The following is a 16943-nucleotide window of genomic DNA, read 5'->3' on the forward strand; positions in this document are numbered from 1 at the left end:
CTCTGCAGGCAGTGCCCGCCTCCTCCCTCCCCAGACAGCTGACCCAGCTCCCCAGCAGGCCCTGCAGCCACAAGTGGCCCATGCAGGCTCCCAGAGAGGTGCTTGCAGGGGACATGGGGCAGGGGGCCATCATGATGAGGCGCTGTGTGTTGGGCCCACAGGCTTGTGATGCCTGGAAGAAGGAGGCAGAGGAGGCCGGTGAGCGGGCCAGCGCAGCAGGTGCCGAGTGCGAGCTGGCCCGGGAGCAGCGTGATGCACTGGAGGGGCAGGTTAAGAAGCTACAGGAAGAACTGGAGCGGCTGCACTCAGGCCCCGACCCACAGGCCTTGCCCACCTTCTCCGATCTGGAGGCCCTCTCGCTCTCCACCCTGTACTCCCTCCAGAAGCAGCTGCGGGCCCACCTGGAGCAAGTGGACAAGGTCAGCCCAGGAGGTTAGGGGAGCGCTGGGTGGGGGCATACAGTATCCTCAGCCAGTACTTGGACTCTTATGGGTCCATGCTGCTCCAGGGACAGCCACCTTCCTTCTGAGAGCCTCTGCCCAACTGCTGGGCTGACACAGGATGCTGCCCTCTGGAGGGGAGGTAGGAGGGAATGTCACTCCTTAGGGATGTGAGAAAGTAGAGGTGGACAGGTGTCAGTGCCCACCCCCCCACAGTTCTGGGTGGGGCTGACCCAAGCTACATCACTAGGCCTGGGCTTTCAGTGGCATGGAGATGCTTCTCCTGTGAGCTCTGCATATACCACCACCCATTCCAGAACAGTTAGGTCCCCAGGGCTACTTTGTCTGCACTCCTAGGTGCCCGGCTGGAGGCCCGAGGATCATGCCACAGCAGAAAAGTACATTCTTCCCTTCACCGGGCATTTGTAGCCAGGCCCCCCCATTGTTCCCTTTTGGGGACTGAGGGTCACTGCAGGATCAAATGAGGCAGAGGCTTTATGGGAGGAAGAGCCTGTCAGGGCGGGAGCTGTGGAGCAGCCCTGGCCCTCCCCTCTTCCTGGTGGGGCTGGAAGCAGACTTTGGGAGCCTTGAGGGCAGCAGCCTGAACTCCAGCTCTGCTCTCTTACTTGTCGGCCGAGCACGCTGCTGAGCTCTGTGCGTCCGTTTCCTTGCCCCAAGCGGACTGAAGTGAATGTGGAGAGAGTTGCTGGCGAGATGGGGGGCCAGGCCAGCGAACACGGCATCCCTCTCCCTCCGCAGGCCGTGTTCCACATGCAGTCGGTGAAATGCCTTAAGTGTCAGGAGCAGAACCGAGCGGTGCTGCCGTGCCAACACGCCGTGCTGTGTGAGCTCTGCGCCGAGGGCAGCGAATGCCCCGTCTGCCAGCCCAGCCGGGCCCACACCCTCCAGTCGTGACCCTGCAGGCCTGGCCCCGGCCCGGCTCAGATCTTCTTACCTAGGACTTTTTAAAGTATATATATATATATGTATGTATGTATGTATGTATGTATATGTATATGATTATATGTATACATTTCTGTGCGTGTGCAGGTGTGTGTGGGCAGCAGTGTGAACAGTGTCTGTGTGTATATCTGTACATAGATATAGACACACACTTTAAAACAGACTTACCAAGCACTTTTTAAAAGAAAAAACTATTTTGCAGCCCTCCCCTTGCCCACTCTCTCCTTTTCCACTGCAGAGACAAAGTCCCCTCATCGCCCACCGGCCTTTCGGCAGGGGATATGTTTCTGTCTCTTTTTAATGTAGGAAAACTAACTAGTTTTAACTTCTTCCTGGGGCCTGAGCAGGAAGATGGAAGGGGCCGAGGGGAGGGGATCAAGCCTTCAGGGCAGGCCCTGTTCACTGCACCTCCCCACGCCAGGGCCAGAGCCAGGGGTGTGTACATCCCCGGGGACAGACCTGGTTCCCAGGCGTGAGGCTTGAGAGGGGGGTGTGCTGGGGTCTAAGCCAGCCTAGCTCCTAGGTTTACCAAATGTGTATTTAGTCTGGGGCTGGCAGGCCAAAGCTGCAAGGGCCAGCCCCACTCCCAACCCTGGGCCCTTGAAGCTCCTTGAGGGGAAAGGCCCGGGAGTTCTACCCCTCAGGTTCCTGAGGCCAGGGCTCCACCTCAGTCCTCTCTCTCTGGGCCCCCAGAGCGGCTTCCCTGGCCCCAGGACCACCTACCAGACTGGCACTGCCCTCTTCATAACACCCCAGCTGCTGTCAGCTTCCCCCCTTTCTCCCCTCCCCTCCCTCTGGCAGCTACCAGGGCAGTTGGTGGGGAGGAGCTGCAGACTGGGGACCAAGGTGGGGCTTAGGCCCTGCCCTCCTCACAAGGAGGGGCTCCGTATGCATTCCTTGGTGCTCTCTGAGTGCAGCTGACGTCTTGCCCGTTTGGAGCGGACGCCCGTGTACATGTGTGTGCGTGCCTGTCCATGTATATTGTGTCTTAGCTTCCATTTTAAAAATTGTTCTGTACAGAAAGATGCAGTGGGGGCGGGAGGGCAGAGCAGGTGGAGGGAAGCCACCCTGCTCCCAGCGCTGGGGGTCTGGGGTGGGAACAAGAGGGCTGTGAAGGGTCTGGCTTGGCCCAGGCTCCCCCTTGGGCTCAGCACGAAAGGGCTTTCAATGAATTAAGTGAAAACTTTTTTTTTTTTTACAAAAATGCAAAAATCAACAAAGCTCCAAGCCTATTGGAAATAAAATATGAACTTACAATGGTAGCTTGTTTACATGGGGGTGAGGGAGAGTAGGGCCCCAAGTAAGGGCCTCTGAACTATCAGCTGAGTGAACTTGGCCCTCCCAGCCTAGGCTCCAGCCCCACCTAAGCCATGGGAAGAGCTCAGGTCCCCACCAAGGTGTGGCTAAAGCCACCTTCAAGTGCCCAGGTGGCTCCAGGCCTCTAGACAGAGCTCAGGTGCCCTCCAGCCCAGGCCTGCTGGCACGAATGAGCTGGAGACCTTTAGCCCTGGAGACCTCCTAGGCTTAGGACTCTTCAGGGATCCATTATCCGTTGGCACCTGTTTACTTGTTTTGAGAAATAACAGCCCCTAGTTGTCTCCCGGAGAAACAGACATATACTTCCTTCTCATAAAAGCACTAGAAGGAAGGAGGAGGGTCTCAGCCTTTGAGCCACCTCCTTCCCCTGCTCTAAGGTGGTGGCTATGAGAAAACAAACCTAGTGGCTCTGCATGGGGCTCAGGTTGAAGCTGAAAGGAGCAGGCTCAGAGAGGTTAAGGGACTCAAACAGGGTCACACAGGTAGAATGACAACCTGGCCTTGGGTTCTGATTCCCAATACAGGGGCCTTCGCCCCCAGGCCAGGCTGGGACCCTGTTCCTCTAAGCCCTCGAACAGCCACTCAGCCTGTGCTCCTGGGAGACCCCATCCTGGCGCCGCCCTTGGAGTACCGGGCGCAGCCACAAACCGACACGTCTAGGCACGTTTTGTTGAAGCCTGCTTGTGCGTCAGTCGTTCCCACACCACCTGCTCGAGGGCACGGGAGCGAGGCGTGGGCCAGGCCACAGGTCAGGGGCAGCTCGAGGTCTCCTGAGGGCCGAGGAGGGGGTTTGCAGGCCTGACTGTAATCTTCTGGGCCCCGATGCAGGCCAGCGGTGTCGTTCCTTAGAGGACAATGAATTGTTTTTGGTTTTTTATTGTGCTAAGGAAGTTCCTAAGTGGCAGGCACCATCCCAGGGAGGAGGTGTCCTCAGTAGACATGGCTGGCCAAGCTGTCTTTTCTGCTTCTGTCCCTCCATGCCAGCCCCACTGCCTGCCAGCTTTCACCTCTGCAGGGCAGGAAGGTCCTTGGCTCAGGGCTCCTTAACCTGGGTACTGGTGGCCACCTCAGGAGAGGGGCCAGGCTCCCTCCATTAGAGCTGCCACCCTCCCCACCAGGACAGCTGTAGCCTCGTCTCTGGTGGGGTCCCCTTCCTCCCCTAGGAGGCTTTGTGCCGTAGCCCCAGCCACAGTGACCCAAGGTAGGGGTGCTAAAGAATAGGCCAGGGAAGCCTAACGTCCACCCCAGGGACTGGAATAGGTGTGCCAGAAACAGATGGTTGAGGGGTCTCTGCCAGGGCAGCAGTGCCTCCCACAGGGGGAAGCAGGGGCAGGAGCCGCAGACAGCTGCCCCCTACCCCTGGTGCTGAGATTTGGTAGAGAGTGCTGAGGCCCCGGCTGAGGGCAGGAAGGAGGGAATATAAATACTAAAAGGCCCTGGCAGCAGCACCACGGGCCCCTGCTCTGGCAGGAGGACCAGAGGAGATCTTCATGCTGGGCCTTTCACACGCTGGGGTTCCCAGACTTGCAGGGCCCTTCTGGAGCATTAGGCCAAGCTGGAGGGCTTGCACTATGGTGGGGAGAACCCAGACCTCTCAGGAGAGCCCGTCCCTACCGGGCACCCAACGCCATCCCTAACCTCCACTGCTACCGCCCTGGCCTTGGGGCATGCTGGGAGGCCTGCTTGGCTCGCTGCCGCCGCAGCCTCACGAACACCTGGGCCTCCCGATCACCCTTCCGGCTCTCCAGCAGCTGCAGGATGGGATCCCCTGTGAAGAGAGGCGTTTGGGGGGTCAGACTGCAGTAGGGGTAGGCAGTGCCTGGGTTGTGGCAGGGGACACAGCGCTGACCCATTCTCCAGTCAGCCTGAATCTAGTGATGGACACACACCAGCCAAGCTCACAAGACAGCCTGACGAATGAGATGAGACACATGACCGCGCTGGCACCGACACCCTGGCCCGATTTGCACTGGAAGAGGCTGAGAGCGGTGCGCCTCAGATTGGAACTATTACCTTTTTATATGAGAACCTAAGGCCACCTAGTTAACCTCTTAGTGCCTCAGTTTACTCATCTATAAAATAGCAGTAACAGTACCCACACGTTAGGTGGTTGTAGGACTGGGAGTTCATACGTATCAAGTGCTTAGGAGTGGCCCCGTAAGTGCTCAGACGTGTCACCTATTCTTATCCAGCCTGGAGAATACTTGGCCTGTGCCCCCCAAGTCGGAGACACAGCCTCTCTCCCCAGGTACTTATGGTGACCTTCACCGCCCGCCCCCCCAAGAGTCACACCACACTTGGCCTAACAAATTTCACTGGCTTCTTGATTAGACCGAGAGATCCACTCAGCAACACGAGCCGCCGCCGTGCTGACTGCACTGGCTTCCACATCCAAGGACGGATTTCTCTGACCCCAACTTCATTCACTTCCCTAGGGGCCGCTGCCTGACCTTTATGGGCTGCCCCTCCCCTACACCCCCAGTGCTGGGCCAGGGCCTGCACTTGAAGCCCCGCAGCCTCTGCCCTGGGGCTCAGGCCTACCGTTGAGTGCAGGGTAGGTGAGGGGCAGGCGGGTCTGAGGCACCTCGCCAGGCTCCTCAGCCCCAGTCAGGCCCGGCACCGAGCGCAGTGGCAGAAAGGCCTCCCCTTCCAAGTCGTCAGCCCCCAGCGTGTCATGGTCCAGCACTGTGAGCAGGAGGCACGCTCCGTCCTTCTGGCATGGCTCAGCAGGCACCAGGCTGAGTGGGGGACAGACAGGGCCTCAGCTGCCTGCCCCTACACAGTCACAGTCACCGGCACCCACCCCCACACACAGTTCATCGCTGGTTCTTGAGGACAGGCCAGGGCTGAGGGCAGACAGCTGGGGATTAGGATGGCAAAGTCCGTTCTCAGCCTGGCGTGCGCGCTCAGGGAAGCCTCCCCTGACTGAGGGCTGGTACTTTAAACCAGGGGCCTGTGTTCCCAGACCCTCCTGTCATGGGGAAGCAGAGGGCCTCAGGAACGGGACCGTTCCCTGGAAGCAAGCCTCTAAGTCCAGCAGGTGGGCCACCCCCCCAGTCCCACTCTTCCCCACAGGATCCCAGCAAACCCCTGTTTCAGGTGCCCCTCCCTGGGACCCAAATGCCTTCATTTCAAGGGAGCTGGCCTCAGGTGGGAGGAGCAGGGCTGAGGGAAGTCCAGGGCTGGGGAAGGGTGGCAAGTGTAGGAACCCACTCACAATTCAAAGGTCTCATCAAACAGGGGGTGAAGGTCCTTCTTGTGCTTTTGGGTCTCCCGAGGGGCCAGCTCAGGGAACTCGTGCCTGGGCTCCAAGGTCAGCTGGACAAAGGGATCGCTGGAACCTGGCAAGTGGAGAGGTCACCTGGGGAGGTGACGTTGCCAAGGATATCCCAGCTCCCCGCCTCTAGTTCCCAGCCCCTGCGGCTGTGCCCTGCTCAGCAGCACTGCCCCCTCCTGGCAACAGGAAGGAAATGCACCCAGCGCTCCCTTTCGGGACCGCAGACCTGCCAGGGGCGCGGGGGGCCGCGGGAGGGCGGGGACCGACGCGGGGAGCGGCCGGTGGGCAGCCTGCACTCACCGTTGGAGTCCAGGGGCAGCAGGCTGGAGGCGCTGAGCAGTTCCACACGCAGCTTCTGCTCAGAGGCGCGGTAGGAAGCCTTGACGGTGACGGCCCCCAGCTCCTCAGAGGCGGTTTCTGCCTAGGGGTGGAGCGCGGGGAGTGTGGGGCAGAGTGGAGGCGGGGCTCCGGGTGCCCCAGGAGCGAAACGGGGAGAAGAGCCTCACCTGCTGCTGGATGCGGCTGCAGAAGTACTTCTGGATGAGCTCCCGGCTGGAGGCCGCCTGCAGTTCCAGGTCCCGCTGCAGAGCCTGGGAACGCGGCACAGCTGAGCAGTCACCTCGGCTGTCGCACTCCACCCGTCCAGTGGCGCCCCTCAGGGGATTTGGCCCAGCCAATATCGACGTGATACGGAAAGCTCCGGGTGCTGCAGAGCCGCCCCTGGGGAGCGCACCCTCAGGGTGGCCCCGGCCGACCGCCGAGGCACAGACAAGGTGGGCTTCACGGATGTGCCCCCTGCACAGTCGCACAGACGCCCCTTCACCGTGCTTTAACGCTCTGCTGTGGCTTTGAATTTTTAGTAATTTTTGAAAAAGGGCCCCGGATTTTCTTTACTGGGCCCTGTAAATTATACAGCTGGTGCTGGCCGCAGGCTTCCCGCCCCCCAGCTCGCCCAAAGACCCCTACCTGGAAGGTGGTGGTGTGCAGCGCGGCGGGCGGCAGGCCACAGCCCTCTGCGTAGAAGCAGATCTCCAGATTCTAGGGGTGACACAGCAGAGGTGACCCCACCCGGGTTATTACTTGTCATCTCCAGGCAGGTCTGTTACTTGCTGTCGCTGCTCTTATTACCTGCAGTGCGATCTTCAGCCTGCTGGAGGCCAGGGGGCAGCTCCGGTGGGACGCAGCCGCCTCCATCAGCACAGTGAGCGTGTGTGTCCAGAGCAGGGTCAGGAGGCTGGGCCGAGGTGCACGGGGATGCCAGGCGCAGAACAGGAGGATGGAAGCCGAGGGAGCAGAGACATTCTTGAGAAAGGGACCCAGGCCCACCCCCAGCTCCTCCCCACCCCACCCTCCACTTCCGCCCTCTTCTCAGGTAAGGCTGGAGCCAGGGCAGCAGGCAGGAGTGTAGGGAGGGAGGGCTGGTCCCCTGAGAGGAGGACAAGTGGGGCCGGGGGACGGGGCCAGTCCCAACCAATATGTCTCACAACCTAGCAAAGAACTTTCCTCAGTAGGATTATTAAACCCCAACAAACAAGCAAAGAAGGTGGGGTGGGGAGGCTGGTCCCCCAGTGAGAGAATCCTGATTCAATATGGGAGTGGCCAAAATGAATAGGATTTCAACATGGATAAGCATCTATTAGCCCTGGGGAGAAAAAGGAGAAACCAAGCCACAGTCCTACTAACTCCCTGAGATAACTAAAATTTCGCATGTCCGAGTAGAGTCAGGCCATTCCGTACAAAAAAAATTGGGTTGTATAATTAAGAATGGGGAAGGTCGTGTTAGTGAATGTATTCAGCATATCCGAGTGCTTATTATGCACCAGACAATGTTCTCACGGCTTTTGAGACGGTAGTGTCAAGTCCCTATGACGGAGCTTTAACTCTGGTTTAGCCGAACAAATGGCATATTGTGGCCTGAGAAATAAGGCCCCGCTGCAGCCCCGGGAGTAGAACTCCTGGGCGGGGGGGAGGGGCAGCAGCCTCGGAGCCCAGTTCCCGTGGGGAGGACCCATGGTCAGCGTTCTGCAGCTCGTCACCGACCACTTCCTTTGCACAGGCGCTGTGCTCAGCACCCATGTGACTCATTTGATCCTCGTTAGAGGACAGAACTATGATCATCTGCATGGAAAACTTGAGTAATCTGCTCAAGCAGCAGCAAAACTAGAGTCTGAATCCAGGTGGGCCCAGCCCATGTCCTTGACCTCTAGTCCTGCTGCCTGGTGTGCCGGGCCCCTGCTTTAAGAGAGACCCTACTGAGAAGTTCCCCCGGATCTTGGGAGAGGAACACCAGTTGCCTGTAATGTTAGGAGGCTAGAGCTACAGCCAGCGAAGCCCCACAGACAGCCCAGGGCTAAGGGAGAAAGGGCAGGCAGCTTTCTGCTCTGCCTGAAGGGAAATGGGCAGGAAAAAAGTGAGCTCCCGGTCCCCAGGAGTGAGCATTTAAGCAGAGGCTGGTTGCATCCTTCCCTGAAAATGGCTGAGGCCAGGAGAAAGGGGAGGAGGGCACAGGGTGGGAGGCCCCGCAGACCTGCTGAAGTTCTCCTGGACCAAGTTGGTATTCATGTAGCAGAGCTTCACCTCCAGAAACTTCATCAGGGGCAGAATGGCCTGGGGAGAGGGGTGGCGGCAAGTCTGGCTCTGGCCCATTCCCGCGCCCTGACGAAACAGGGCCAGGAGCTTTCGCCTGCTTCATTCGGAACATGTGCGGGAGCTGAGCCCTGCCCGCAGCCGGCTCCGGCCACACCGGCCTCCTCCAGGGCCCTTCAGCAGCCGTGCGTGGTCCCTCCACAGGGCCCTGGCCCTGGCTGTGCCCGCCCCTAGAAATCCTCAGGGCTCCTTCTCTTGCGTCCTTGAGGTCTTGACTCAGCTGTCACCCTCTGAGTAAGGCCTTCTCTAGCCACTGTCTAAAAATATCTTTTCAAAACACACAGATACGAATGCAAATATCTTTGTTTTCTCTAGTACTTGCTAACGTGTCACATGCACACACACAGGTATTTCTAGTCACAGCTACCGTTCTAGCTCTTCGTCTACCTCCCCTACCAGACGTAAATGCCAGGAAGGCAGGGAGTTTTGTAAGTTTTGCTCATTGATCCATACCCCTGTGCCTAAATCTGTGCCTGTGACAGAGCGCTCGAATAGCGGCTGAAATACTGAGTGGCCTTCTCGCAGATAACCAAAGGTACGCATTACCGTCTCCGCCCCCACACAGGTGAGGACGCCGAAGGCAGCCGGCTCGTAGAAACAGAGCTCAGAAGGGTGCACACACAAATCTGTTTGGCCGCAGAGGCTAAGCCCTCCCCCACTGCAGCCCCCATGTGGATGCTGGGGGAGCCCATGGAATGACCCAACCACCCCCTTAGCATCCAAGGAGGAAACCAAGGCCCAGGAGGGAACATTTCCTGCCCAAGTTTGGGGGACTTCTCTCTGACACCCCACGGCCTTCAAGCCCCCTGCCACTGTAAGCCCCTTTGGCAAAGGTGAGCGGGGAGGGCCACTCACATCCTCAGGCAGTACAGATTCCTTGACGCCCACGAGTTTCTGGATGTGCCTGGCAATGCCCGCCTCCAGCTGGGGACACAAAACAGTAGGAGGGAGGCCACAGCATGAGTACGGGGGACAGGGTGAGGTCACTTGGAGCCTACATTTAGGTTCAGGAAGGGGTGGGGGCTGGACATCAGCCCGAATCCTGCCGGCGGCGCTTCAGGCCAAGGATGGGCACGGTGGGGTCCCTGCGAATTGGACAAGGTACCTGCTCGGCCAGGGTGCGGACGCCCGTGCGGATCTCGTGGCCCAGCCCAGCCAACGCACCCTGCAGCTGGGCGTGCAGCGTGTTCTGCAACTGGCCCTGCTCCAGCACAGCCCCGACCCGCTGCTCCAGTGCCTCCCACGCCAGCTGGGTGGGCAGCTTGCCGATCACCAGCCGCAGCTGCTCCATGTCATTCACCACCACGCACAGCTGCAGGCAGGCACGGGCATGGGGGTGTGGAGCTGGCTGAGTTTGCCAGGACCGGCAATCCCCACCCCACCACCCCCCACCCGACATCCAGTTCTGGCCCTTACCATGTTGGCTGCCTGGCCCTGGTCCTTCTGGCCTGCAGAGAGCTCACGGGCCCGGGCCTTTATAAGGCTGCAGTATACCAGAGCCAGCCGACAGGTATCCTGAGGTGGGGAGAGGATGATCGATGTGGGGGGGAGCCCAAAGGGGGGGGCAATGGGGAGGGAGGTATGGAAATCTCAGTGACTTCGGGATTTAAAACCTAAGCCTTCGGAGGCTCCCAGGGCAAGAGCTTGGGAGAAATAGGGCAAGTCAAATGAGGCTGTCCTAGAAAGGTGGGGAAGGACACGAGAAGACGCTGCACCTCCACAAACTTGACGGTGATCATGAAGGCCTCCTCTGGGTCGGGCCAGTCCAGCTGCCGGGCAGTATGGCTGATCTGGGCGAAGCAGGTGGACAGATCCACGGCTGATGTGCTGTGCTTGGTCAGTTCTCCCAGGGGCACCAGCTGGGGATTGGGAGAGGGTACAGAAAGGACTGCTCAGGCCTTGCCAGATCCGTGTCCCTCCCTCCCTCCTTCCTTCCACAGGCATTCAGAGCTTCTACCAGCGGCAAGCAGGGGTGGGCAGGGGGCTACAAGGGGTAGGAGCAAGGCTCCACCCAGATCCACAGGCTGCAAAGATCAGTCTGTGAAGGAAAGCCACAGTTAAAACCAAGGGTATTAGGAGGCAGTGTTGTACACACAACTGGCCTCAAGAGCTGGTTAGCAACTTCTGCGCATCCATCCTAGAGGTACAAGCGGAGCCCCAAGCCCCACCCCCAAAGCCGGGCCCCGCCCCGTCTCAGGCCCCGCCCCCACCTCGTCCATCTGCACAGCGCGCTGCACCCGCGCCAGGGCCACGCTGTAAGTCTTCTGCAGCCAGGAGGGGATGGCGGGCTGGAACCAGCGGTGAAAGCCATCCAGGGCCAGGACTCCATCCCTGGGGAGAGCTGGGGCTCAGCCTGGGGACTGCCGGCGCTAGCACAGAACTTCCTTGACCCTCCTCTCTCTTTTGTGCTGACAGCCCGCTGCCCACCTCTCTGCGGGGACGGGGCCCAGCTGGCAGAGCTCCTTGAGGCTGACATAGAGCTGGAATAGACTCTCGCCCATCTCTGGGGACACGGGGCTGCCCACCACCGCCGCCGTGTGGTCCTGCACCCGCTTGGCCACCTGCAAAGGCAAGGCAGGGGGACAGGGCTCCAGAGCCAGGGTAGGGGGCAAAGCCTGGTGACCCAGAGAGAGACTCACCAGCCACTGCAGCTCCAGGAAAGCCATGGAGAAGAGGTCGATCTTGAGGGTGCTGGAAGAAAGGCAACAGGTGGGACCTAGGAGCACACCCAGGGTCCTTGGGGTCCCCATTCTGAGGCCCTGCCGTGCTTCCTGCCACCCCCCCAGCCACCTGCTCACTTCTGGAAGATCTTGCTCCACGTGTGCCGGCACTGGTGTAGGTCCCCTATGATGTCCTGTACCAGGCTCAGCAGGGCTTTGCCCGCCTCTAGCATGCCCTGGCAGGGACAGAGGCGTGCTGAGCAGGCCCGCAGGGGGCGAGCACCCCGCCCCAGCCCCTCCTCCCCTGCCCCAGCCCCCTCACCTGCACCATGGGCTGATGGTGCTGCTGCTTCAGGTGGAACCACTCGACCGTGCCAGTCTGCGGGCGGAGAGGCGGTGAGCGGGGAGGGTTGCTAGGCTCAGGCCCACGCCCTCCTTGTCCCCAGGGTGAGTCCCGTACCCTCAGCGTCTCGGTCACCAGGCGGGGCAGTGGGGGGCTGTCAGGGCACAGCTCTCCGAAGGCCTTCATCTTGCACATCTGTACCAGGACCCTGTGGAGACAGACAGCTGTGCCCAGGACACCTGCTGCCTCTCCATGCACAGCTGCAGCAGGCATCCCCGTCCACACGGGTGCCCCAGCTGTTCCCTTGTTCCTGACCCCACGGGGGAAGGGGGAGGGGTAGCCGCTGACCTGAGCAGAGACTGCAGCCGGGCCGGGGAGTCGGACACCGAGAGGGGGAAAACAGACCGGAACTTCCGGATGAGGGAGAGGCCATAGGCCAGCAGGTTGCTGAACGAGGTGGCCAGCTCCTCCAGCTGCGGGGCCAGACAGAGCCGGGAGCTAGGTCATGGGGCCCGGACCACCATGCCGGCTCCCCGAGCCCTGCCTGCGCGACAGTCCTCATTCCACGGCAGCCCACCTGCTCTCCCTTGAGCCGGCCCTGGATCCACTGGTACTCGATGCTGGTGATGGGGTGCAGGAGGCAGCTGCTCGGGAACTCCAGGCTCTGGTAGAGACGGCTGTAGGCCAGCCACTGCCTGCAGCACAGAGGAAGCCCTCAGCCCGGCCAGCGGGGGCCTCTCCCTTTCTGCTGCTCACCCGCCTTGGGAGGGACGGCGAGATGCCCTGCCCCAAAGACCTCCTGTGGACCCCCATCAACCTCGTCAAGGTGCTTTTGAAACATGTGAATTAATCATCTCCCTCTCCATCAGGATATTTGTGATTTAAAAATTCAGGTTTCTTGTTCCTTTCGAAAAATCAGATGTGGAGACTTGAGCCTTCATGCACATGGGGCAAACATCAGCGGGGACTCCCCTTTAGACAGTCCCGGGGACACCTCACGGAGGGGATGACCAAGCTGAGATGAGCCCCGAGCGGGACAGTGATGGAGGACGGGGGAGACGGCAGCCCAGTCCCTCCCGGGACATGGCAGGCACCCGCACTACATGCTTGGGGCTGAGGGCGCACTGGGCCCTCACTGTGGGCACCTGCTCCTGCATCCGGCCCCACCTGCCCATGGTCCCACAGGCTGCCCTTGTCCCCCACCTCTGTCCACCCCCTACTCAAATGCCAAGTGTCCACCATGGCCCCGGGGCCGCACACGCTCTCATTCCACCTGGTGTGCCCCCGGCTCCTCATGCCTCATCTGCACTCGAACATGTTCCCACAACTATTACGGCCTGTGGGACGTGACAGGCCCTCGACACAGATTCGGTAATGCTGGCGCACAGGTCCGTTGACTCCAGAGCGCTGGAGCTGGGAAACAAGGCTGCCTGCCGTCCGGGGCAGGGGTAACAAATTCCAATGTCCAGAAGGACTCAGAGGGTGTCAGGGAGTGACGTGGGCTGATGGCAGCCGTGGTCACCCTCTACAGCCCAGCAGAATGACAGCACTTGGGGTACGTGGGATGCTGGAGATGGGACTCTGTATGGAAAATCTCCAGATTTTTAAAAAGTTGGCTACAGACTCAAAACTTGACACACACGGTTGGTGCCAAACAGAAATCTCTCGAGGGTTCGACTTTGGCCTGCCAGCCTGTAGGAGGACAAGCAGGGAGGGAGAGGCTGGAGCCTCCCAGGCGACTCTCCCAGGTGCACTCACGCCATGGATTGGTGGAAGTCGGATAGGTCCTTCTGCGTCGCATGGAGAAAGAGGATGGTGGCAGCCTGGGGACTCAGCGACCCATCCCAGGAGGTACTGCCTGCCTGAGGACACAGGTAGAAGGGTGTTGGGACCTGGCCGGCAGGCTCCGTGCCCCTCCAGCCCCGGGGGAGGGCAGTACCTGGTGCCGGGTGACCTCATGGGACACCAGCTGCTGGAGCAGGTGGAGATGCACCGTGTAGCTGGGCTGGGATCGGCTGGCCTTCGGCGCTCTCTGCAGCAGGGCCGGCACGGCGGTGAGGAGAGGCCCCCGTCCCCAGAGCAGCCCGCCCCACGCAGGCAGGCCACTGGAAGAGCCCTGCTCCCGGCCCCACACCTACCCGCTTGTGAATGAGCTGGAGCTGGAGGTGGCACTGACCGCGGTCTGGGTAGGTCTCGGTGCAGGGCTCCAGCCGGTACCACTGATCCTCCCGGCAGCGCAGGTCCTGGCGGGCCAGGCGGGCAGGAGGGCCCACGCCCACAGGCAGCATAAGCCTCACACGGTTGGGGGCAGAGGGGCGACAGGAGGCTGGCCCCAGGCTCCCCTTGGTGTGGACCCAAAGCCCCTCCCCCAAACCCCACAGGAACCCGTTTCCTGACCCCACTCACCTGTAGCCTCAGAACCACGTTCCCCAGAAAATCGTCCTGGCCTTTGTCCTTTCGCGCCTCCTTAAATATCCTGTTCCAGGCAGGGGCCATGAGGAGGACGGGCCAAGACCCTGCAGGGTCAGGCTGGGATCCATCCCCCGCCTGCGGCCCCCCGGGCCTGGACAGAGCCTGTAGCCCAGCAACCAACACGCAAGCATGGGGAGGGCAGAAAGCCCACACTCCTTCCCCCTGGAACCCGTTCCCATGGCATTTACCTTCGCAGTCCATGCAGATCTGTGAGCTCCCCGAGCTTCTGCCTGACAGACTCCACCGTGTCCATGTCCCTGCGGGGGGCGAGGGTTTGAGCAAGAGGCAGAGAGGGTGTCCCGGGAGCCCTTGACCCCTTTGGGAGAAGGATCTGCCAGCCCGAACCGCCCCCCTTCTCTCCCTGACCCCTTCGGGCAGGGCATGCCCCTCACCACATGTCCAGATGGAAGCTCGAGGTGTTTATGTCCTCAAACTCCCTAGGGGGAGAGAAGGGCCTGGTTGAGGGCCTCGGAGGGCCGGACCCCGACCACAGTCTGTCCCTGGAAGCTCCCACCCCCACTGACCCACCATCCCGTCCGAGCCCCTCCTTGCAAACTCTTCCTCCCTCCGCTAAGGTAAGGCTTCAGCCCACCCCCGAATCAACCCAGCGGTGCCCAACCCTCCACACCCTCCCAGCCCACGTGGCATGTGTGCCTCCTGTCTGTCTCCGGCCCAGGGAGCAGGCCCCTCCTCCGGTCAAGCCAAGTTCCCTCCCTGGAGCCAGGAAGGGGGCAGGGGCTGCGGCAGGGCCACGTACAGGATGAAGGTCTCCTCCCAGACGGGGTTGAGTGTCTGGGTGATGACCTGGGTGCGGTGGGTCTGCTCCTCCGGGATGGTGTGCCTTACCACAGCCTTCTGCCGGTGCCGGGACCCAGGGCTGCCTCCCTGTGGGCCCACCCCCTGCTCAATGCCCAGCAGGCAGTAGGGGTCACTGAATCCTAGGAGGAGGGGAAGGACAAGGCTGCCAGGGTGTCGGCAGGGCTCCCTAGGAGACTCCCTCATCACCCCAACCAGGGGCAAAGTCCCTCCCCATCCCAGACTCAAAGGCCCTGGGGCCAGCAGCACCCAGGGGGACATCTGGGAGCTGGGAATTCTGGCTGAATTCTGGGACTGACTCATGGGGAGAAGGGGCAGCTGGGAAGAGGGCCCTCAGGGCCCCTCACCCCCTACTCACCACTGACATCTTTGCCCAGAATGCCCTTGGCTTGTTTCACAGTTGCCTTTAGACAAAATATTGGCTTCTAGAAGGACACAAGGGTGAGCCTGAGTCCCAGAGGGAGCTGGGCTTCTCAGCCCCTGTCCTAGCCTAGGGTGGTGCCGGACCAGGGTTACCTCAAGCTTCTGCGCCTGCTGCAGCATCTGCCGGTGCTCCTCGGGCTCCATGTGGAAGGCCTGGGGGGAGGAGTGCAGGCGGCTGGGGGCACAGGGTGGGGGCAGCTGGGCGGGGAAGGGAGGACTCATGGTCCGGGCTGCAGGACGGTGTGGGGAGCGCGGGCCTCACTCACCTCCTGCAGGTACCGCAGCAGCTCAGAGGCCTCGCGCACATGGTTGGGCTCAGGCTGACCCAGGCGGTGCAGGACGGTGTAGAGAGCTTCCTCATAGAGCAGGGCCCGCTGAGACACAGCAGGGCCACCTCAGGACCCCCGTCTGCCCATTGCAAGGTGAGCCCCCCCCCAGCCACCCCTGGCCCCAACACTGCATGGCTGGAGCTGGGACAAGGCACCCACAATGTGCGGGGGGTGGGGGGTTAAGGCCCAGAAGTGCCCCCCTCCCCTGCTGGGGCCAGTGGCCGAGGACTGTGTTCCCAGCACCTGCCTGCCTCCCCAATTTTCCGATTCTTACCTCCTCAGGTGAGAGGTGGTGGGACGGAGGCTCGATCTGGGGAGCAAGGTGGAAAGACAAGGTGTCCCCAAGGCCTGGACCAGGGCTCAGACAGCAGGAACGTTTCCTTACAGAGCCAGCCAGGCCAGGCCAGGCCAGGCCAGGGCTGCGGGGTCCCTAGTTCCCGGCCCCCAACCCACCAGGGCTGCACACCTGTTCCCATAGCAGGCCTCCTGGGAGTCCAGCCGCTGGGCCGCCCTCCTTGTCCCCTGGCCTGCTGTGGCTGAGGTCCATTGGCGCTCAGCTGCCCCAGCAGCGTGAGCTCTCTACACCCTTGGCCCCAACCTCCCTTCCTTCCCCAGAGGAAGCAGCTCTGCTTATCGGGAGGCCACGCTCCGCACCCCCGCGGCGGAAGTGAGGCCCAGCAGTGGAGGTGGGAGACTGGGGGTCATGCCAAGCAGGCCTGGGGGCTGCTCCGCTGATCCCCAAGCAGCCAGGCCCACAGCAGGGACACTCCCTGTCTAGTAGAGCCCGTGCCTTTGGAGCTGGAAGACCAGAGGCTAGGGCGGCAGGAAGCCCCTCCAGAGGGAGGGCGCTCAGAGAGGCTCTGACCCCAGACCCGCGACCCGGGGTGGCCCAGAGAGCACACGGGAGACCCCGGCCTGCCAACCCAGAAGGCCCTGCCCGGGTGCCATGACAGGAAGGCAAGGGGACCACATCCTCAACCCCAGGCCGCGAGAGGTGGAGCCCCGGACCCGGAGACCCGAGAGCCCCACCCTGGCCACTCTCCTCCTCACTGAGGTCATTCCTACCTCCTGAGCCTTTGGGGCCAGGGGATCCTGCAGATCTCTGACCCTGCGGCGCCTTATCTTGATCGCCTGGCGTAAGAGGGGAGGGCGCCGCTGGGGCTGGGAGAGGAGTGTCGCCATGCTGGCCGCTCTGCCCTTCCCCTCCACCGAGCTGCTGCCGCAGGGTGAAGATAGTGAAGCCGCAGGATTATGCAA

General features: G+C 61.3%; 2 protein-coding genes across 14 annotated transcripts in view; one reads left to right on the forward strand and one right to left on the reverse strand.

Annotated features, from left to right (window-relative positions):
• Positions 1–2660, forward strand: part of UNK (unk zinc finger) — a 32378-nt gene extending 29718 nt beyond the window's left edge. For all 11 annotated transcript variants that reach the window (XM_011225778.3, XM_011225773.3, XM_034640017.1 and 8 more), the window contains 2 exons: positions 162–419; positions 1200–2660. In XM_011225778.3, the coding sequence (XP_011224080.1) occupies positions 162–419; positions 1200–1355 (414 nt within the window). In that variant the 3' untranslated portion in view covers positions 1356–2660. The remainder of the gene's footprint in view (positions 1–161; positions 420–1199) is intronic.
• On the reverse strand, positions 2588–16943 carry UNC13D (unc-13 homolog D). Of its 3 annotated transcripts, XM_034640009.1 has the most exons (33): positions 16752–16868; positions 15961–15996; positions 15624–15731; positions 15451–15510; positions 15293–15359; positions 14876–15056; positions 14511–14555; positions 14307–14375; positions 14053–14122; positions 13785–13889; positions 13586–13678; positions 13405–13508; positions 12224–12341; positions 11995–12119; positions 11764–11854; positions 11626–11682; positions 11442–11539; positions 11283–11334; positions 11071–11204; positions 10854–10974; positions 10359–10502; positions 10060–10158; positions 9749–9955; positions 9499–9567; positions 8525–8604; positions 7126–7231; positions 6964–7035; positions 6504–6587; positions 6298–6418; positions 5938–6061; positions 5262–5458; positions 4359–4488; positions 2588–3564 (listed from the first exon to the last, which is right to left on the reverse strand). In XM_034640009.1, exons 1-32 carry the CDS (start codon positions 16866–16868, stop codon positions 4367–4369), a joined length of 3276 nt encoding a protein of 1091 aa, XP_034495900.1. In that variant the 3' UTR covers positions 2588–3564; positions 4359–4366. The 3 variants fall into 3 exon arrangements, with proteins under 3 accessions (XP_034495900.1, XP_034495899.1, XP_034495901.1); XM_034640008.1 differs by lacking the exon at positions 2588–3564 and having other exon boundaries at positions 3580–4488; positions 16752–16943; XM_034640010.1 differs by lacking the exons at positions 2588–3564; positions 16752–16868 and adding an exon at positions 16153–16637 and having other exon boundaries at positions 3580–4488.

Source organism: Ailuropoda melanoleuca, chromosome 13 (assembly GCF_002007445.2).
Source record: "Ailuropoda melanoleuca isolate Jingjing chromosome 13, ASM200744v2, whole genome shotgun sequence".
Lineage (NCBI taxonomy): Eukaryota > Metazoa > Chordata > Mammalia > Carnivora > Ursidae > Ailuropoda > Ailuropoda melanoleuca.

What these genes read in the sequence shown, in the direction of transcription:
- UNC13D (XM_034640009.1), bottom strand. Translation starts at nt 16,868, where the DNA reads ATGGCGACACTCCTCTCCCAGCCCCAGCGGCGCCCTCCCCTCTTACGC. An exon ending in TCACCGTCAAGTTTGTGGAG is followed by an intron (nt 10,159 to 10,358) that starts GTGCAGCGTCTT and finishes TCCCCACCTCAG; the next exon opens with GATACCTGTCGGCTGGCTCT. An exon ending in CACCTACCCTGCACTCAACG is followed by an intron (nt 4,489 to 5,261) that starts GTAGGCCTGAGC and finishes CTCTCTTCACAG; the next exon opens with GGGATCCCATCCTGCAGCTG.